The 5,617-nt window shown below is 38.2% G+C and overlaps 1 protein-coding gene across 2 annotated transcripts in view; it reads left to right on the plus strand.

Moving 5' to 3' along the window:
- Positions 1-4,233, plus strand: part of LOC106527711 (proteasomal ubiquitin receptor ADRM1) — a 34,025-nt gene extending 29,792 nt beyond the window's left edge. For both annotated transcript variants that reach the window (XM_014022693.1, XM_014022694.1), the window contains exons 9-10: positions 2,777-2,879; positions 3,922-4,233. In XM_014022693.1, coding sequence (XP_013878147.1) covers positions 2,777-2,879; positions 3,922-4,022 — 204 coding nt within the window. In that variant the 3' untranslated portion in view covers positions 4,023-4,233. The remainder of the gene's footprint in view (positions 1-2,776; positions 2,880-3,921) is intronic.
- The last annotated feature ends 1,384 nt before the right edge of the window (positions 4,234-5,617 follow it).

Raw genomic sequence — 5,617 nt, forward strand, 5'->3', positions numbered from 1 at the left:
AGTCTGCTCTTATATTATGGCTGTATTTGTTGAATCATGTGTTGTAATTTTTCCGAGTTAAACTGTGGTGAACCATGTAAATACACACTCTTTGAAATTTGTGAAATTAAGTTATGTTATATAGTAAATCTTAAAAATGTAAAATGTGTGTTACTGCTGGAAAAAAATGCAGAAAAATAGTAAGTTTTTTCTTACTTGTTGAACTGATGTGGAAAAGAAAAGGAGCAGAATAAATACAGAGAAAACAGGAAAGTTAAGTAAATCACAGTAAAAGCATTAAAATATATATTTAACCCTAAAATATCCTGAATCATTTTACAAAAGTAATTTATTCAATAAATAAATGGACAGAGAGCACAACCCCCCCAATGTTAGACCTAAAGTTACGCCCTTGGTTCCGGTTCAGTCTTCTTATCAGTAATTGGCACGCTGTGTTCCACTGATATCTCAGTTTTCTCCAGCTGTTCTCCAGATGTCAGCTGTTGAGGTTTTTCCTGTTGTTTGTTTCCAACCGAAACTTTGTTCAGGAAATACTTCATGTTTGAAGCCAGAAGTTGAGCTCCAGTTTGATTTAGACATTCCATCAGACCTGAAGAGATGTTTTCTCTCCCAGAAGAGATCAAAGTTATCCACAAAACTCACAGAGTGGTCAGCACAGAGCTTTTCCAAAAACCCATTAAGARCCAACAGTCTGCTGAACCTCTCGGCCCGTCCTCTGGCTGTAGGAMCGGGCCCACTGAGGAACACATCCATGTTGATTTTTAACTGCATTCAGCAGCTGAATGAAATCCTTCTTCGGGATTTCTGACTGTCTGTTCAAAACTTCATCACTTCCTGTATGAATGATGAGGGTCTTCAAAGTTGGATGCTCAGCTGCAATTTCCAGAATCTTCTCTGTGAGGTCAGACACTTTATCAGCAAAACTCAGAACTTTGACTTTTTTCTTGTTCCAGAAGCCTCTGATCTCATTCACCATTTTGTCTGTAACAACGTATCAACATTTCTTGATTCTTGAAAGTCTCTTTTTGGACTTGCTTTGGCTTTGAGCTGGATCTGGATCTGGTCTTAGATCCCTCACTGAGATCAGATAGTGAACTTTGATCAGACTCACCAGCTTCTTCCAGTGGTGTGAATCTGTTTTGAAGAAACACTGCTTCATTTCTCTGGCCTTTATCAGTTTTGATTACAGCCTGTTTCTGCTTTATTCTCCTTGCTGGAGGAGAAAAGGCATTTCTCTGTAATTCTGGCCATTCRATGTCATCTAAGAGCTGAATCCTTCCTGAGAGATTTTTTGGTCTGGCACAAACAGAGTTCCATACARTTTTACCCTCTGAAGCAGCTTCCATCTCCTCTCCATGTTGATCTCTCATCTCAGCCTTCTCCCCCATTTTAACGCATGTTGAGTTCTCCAAAGCATTCATCTCTTCCAAACGATGGATCTTGAGCTCCAACACCGTCACCTTTTGGAGAAGCTGGCAGAAATCCTCTTTGGAAAAGTAAGGAGGCATCTTGAAGTTTTTATTCACTCTCAGCAGATGATGTTTCAAAAATCTTCTCAGGTTCTTCAACAGTCAAAAATAAAAATTCAATATTCTTTTTTTTATTCAAGATCATCCATCACAATCGTCACCAGCGTATCTCTGTTGTTAAAACAATTTACCATAAAAAGGTTCTTTTCATCCAGCTGGAGTCACGGTCCTGAGCAGTCCAGTCCTTGCTCACTCATATCAGTCCACCTGCAATGTGGCCTTGGTCCGTCGATCTCCTAGTGGTTCCTGTGACAACGCCAAACTGTTATGGCAATATTTATTTAACAAAGACAGAAATACGTGGTCCAAGAATGAAGGTACTCCGTGGGATGATCAGCTGAGTTTTATTGCAACAACAGGAACACAGAGAACAACCTGGCCTGTCTCTGTGCCTCTGCTTCTCTCTGTCACTCCACTCTGTCCACTGTGTGTGTCCACTCACTCGAGAGGCCTCATATATATATATTAACAAACACCATTATGTCATCTTAGCAAGATTTGATACAAGGTCAACAGAAAACACAAGTGATATCTAAGAATGACTGTTGTTAGCAAATCTTGTTCTGACTTTAATCATTCTATCTGCAGATGAACAGCATGTCATGAAAATCTAGGTCATTAAAGGATGTCATGAATTACTGGCTTAAACCWAAAAGTATTAGTTCCATTACAACCAGAAACAGTTAAATCGTCTTCAGATTGTCCAAAACTCGACAGCAAGACTCCTAACCCAAACCTCCAAATTCACCCACATCTCCACGATCCGAGCAGATCTTCACTGGCTTCCAGTTGAATTCAGAATCTGGTTCAGAATCCTGGTCCTCATCCTTCAGAGCTCTTCATGGCCAAGTCCCAGAATACATTAAGTCTCATTTCCCCTTACAACCCCAGACGAGACCTCCGCTCACAAGATCAACATCTCCTTATGGTTCCCCTCACTCGCTTCAAGACCCGTGGTGACCGTGCTTTCTCTGTGGCCCCCAGGCTCTGGAATGAACTCCCTTTTAATCTGCRCTCCCTTGATAACATCGTCTCTTTCAAGACTCTCCTAAAACCTCACTTTTTCTCTGAAGCGTTTAGCTAACCGTTTCACCATTACTGCCAGCCTACCTCCGTTGTAAATGCTTCGCCAATCTGTGTTTTCTTTAATATTGATCTCTTACTTACTTATTCTATAATGGTTGTGAAGCTTTCTTATTCTATTCAGTGTTTTTGTTTGAATCTCAGTGTTTCCTGTCTCTCTGCAGGCTATGAGCTTGTTCAGCAGCGCTCTGGCTTCTGGACAGTTGGGGCCTCTGATGAACCAGTTCGGCCTGCCTGCAGAGGCTGTTGAAGCAGCAAACAAAGGAGGTCAGTGGTCTCCCCTCATTACACGCACACACACGTTTGTTCTTCTATCCTCGTGGGGGACTTTGCATTGACTTCCATTCATTTTTCAGTCATTTCTGTAGCCTAACCCTGATCCTTTACCCAAACCTAACCTAAACCGAATCCCCCACCCAAAATCGGCATCCATACCGGTGGGGACCAGACTTTGATCCCCATAAGAAGCATTGGATCCCCTCAAGGCTGTCTGTTAAATGGTCCCCATGATGTAGCAAATATACATACACACACACACACTTGAATGACATTAACAAAACCTTTTCTAAATATTGTAGTCTGCGTGGAAAAACATTATCCTAGGTTAAATAACTTGAAAATGAAAAAAAACATTATTATGTAGAGCCATAAAGCATTGTCCTTATTTGGAAATGAATATTTTAACTTGCAATAATCAATAAAAACCTAAAGGATTGTGATTTATTTAATTTAATAATAAAATCAGCTTGTTAAAACTATTCAAATGTGTAGTTGTATTAATTAAACTTATGCATTAATTGCAGTAGTATAAGTTGTTCATGTGTAACACTACAACTTATCCTGCCTAATATGGGACATTTTTGAATATTTGAAGAAAACAAGCTCATATATTGATCTCTTTTAGTACAAAATGTATGATTTTACTCAGTGCTTCATTACTGCCACCTGCTGGTAAATACACATACTTGGTTAATGTACTGATTTTAATATATTGCAAGTATATTTTTTTAATTTAGTTAATGTGTCAGTATTGTTATTTTTTAGTATTTTATAATACAAAGTTTTTAGGAACATAGGTGCCGTTGAAGTGAAGACTCAACTGTTAGTCACATATCAGGTTGTTTGCACAGTGAGGTGCAGTGTTAGTAATATTAAACCTAGAGGTTAAACATTTCCTTTTAAATAGGTTAATAGATGATAAATCAACACTTTAATTCTCATTTCCTTACTAAATCTTATAAAATTGGAGTTGTTTTAACAGCTGAGAAACTATTTGGWAGAATAAGTGTTTCAAACGTTTGTTGTGCAGATGTGGAGGCGTTTGCGAAGGCCATGGAGACGGAGACCAAGCCGGATCAGGACAGTGACTCCAAAGAGAAGGAGGATGATGAAGACATGAGTTTAGACTGAATGAAGATAACCTAACACTGCTATTTATTTCTATTTATTTAACTGCTGCTGTTTTTGTCTGAAGACAGACTATTAAGCTAAAGACTTAATGTTGCTAAAACTGTGACTCTCAGCTAAGAGCACTTTGAACCAATATCTGCTGATTTAGCTCAGTGATTGTTGAAGCTGCATGTTCTCTCTTCACACCAGAGTAAAACCTGAAAAAACACTATTATCCTGCTGTTGTCATTTCATCTGCTTTAGATTGTTAATGTCCTTAAACAACAAAATGCTTAAATTTCTTAAAATATTTCAAAAACTTTATTTTCACAGAGCACATTATGTTTTTACCACTCCTACACAGACAAACATTAACACATTTGGTTGTTTATCTGGAACATTTTCCACCACGAGACACAAACTGAATCACAATCAAGTAAAAGGTTGTGTGTCTGTCAGACACAAACATCTGAAGATGAGCTGCAGCACTATGAAGAAATGCCAACGCTGAAATATCACATTTGATTGGATCATTATTTATTTCACTGTCACTGCGGTTTCAGGCACGTTTCCACTAAATCTAAAAAGCTACTGCTGTCGGCACAGAGCAACATCCACTTCTGAACACGAGTCATAAAAATACAATCAGTTGTCGTCCAGCTGATCTTGAACACTGTGACAAAAGCTACAGTGACAGGCTCTGTGGGCTGGACTTGTTTCAGCTACTGAACAGAAAATTCCTGAGAAATAAAATGTGACACAAAGTCAGACCAAAGAGGAATCTAACAGTGCATTTCATAAAACTCATTACTGGGTAATGACAAATACAACACTAAACAAAACACCTGTAAAACCCAGTGTCTGTGCAGCAGAACAACAAACACACTCGTCAGACCTGCCACAGGTTCTGAACTAGTTTCTTTTAATTAAGATAAATATGTGAATTTGAGTCAGTTCATTAGAGACAAACAGCAAACAAAAAAATAAATTAAAGGCCTCTTCTTTCTTAAAAACATTTTCAATCACAATCCAGTAATATTTCATTCAAATGACTTAAAAAATGCTTCATCACAGTGTTAAAAAGGCTTTTACAAAATCTACAGTGGGATTTTATTAGATAAAATAAATACTTAAAAAATAAAAAACCAAAAATGTGCAAGTACTAATATATTTTTTCTTTTCAGAAATGCACAAATCACAGGTGTACATTTCTTATAAATATGTCAGGAACCATAAAGGTGAAGAAAGAAAACAAGAACAATAAAAAACAAAAGCACTAATAATGTGCTGATTAAACATCTCTAACATAGAGCTCATCAGAACGTTACACACACACACACACGTTCTTGAACCCCGTGGGGACCTTCCATTGACTTCCATTCATGTTTAGACTTTATATCCTAACCCTGACCATATACTCTAAAATTAACCTCACAGAAACTTACCTGACCCTAAAMCTAACMCCACACCTGTAACATGCATTTGGACCCATGGGGACCTGGCAGTGGTCCCCACGAGGATGCTTTTTTTGGTTAAAAAATTCCCCACGTTGCAAGACCACACACACACACACACACACACACACACACACACACACACACACACACACACACACA

The sequence above is a fragment of the Austrofundulus limnaeus genome, unplaced genomic scaffold (genome assembly GCF_001266775.1).
Source record: "Austrofundulus limnaeus strain Quisiro unplaced genomic scaffold, Austrofundulus_limnaeus-1.0 Scaffold339, whole genome shotgun sequence".
In the NCBI taxonomy this organism is placed as follows: domain Eukaryota; kingdom Metazoa; phylum Chordata; class Actinopteri; order Cyprinodontiformes; family Rivulidae; genus Austrofundulus; species Austrofundulus limnaeus.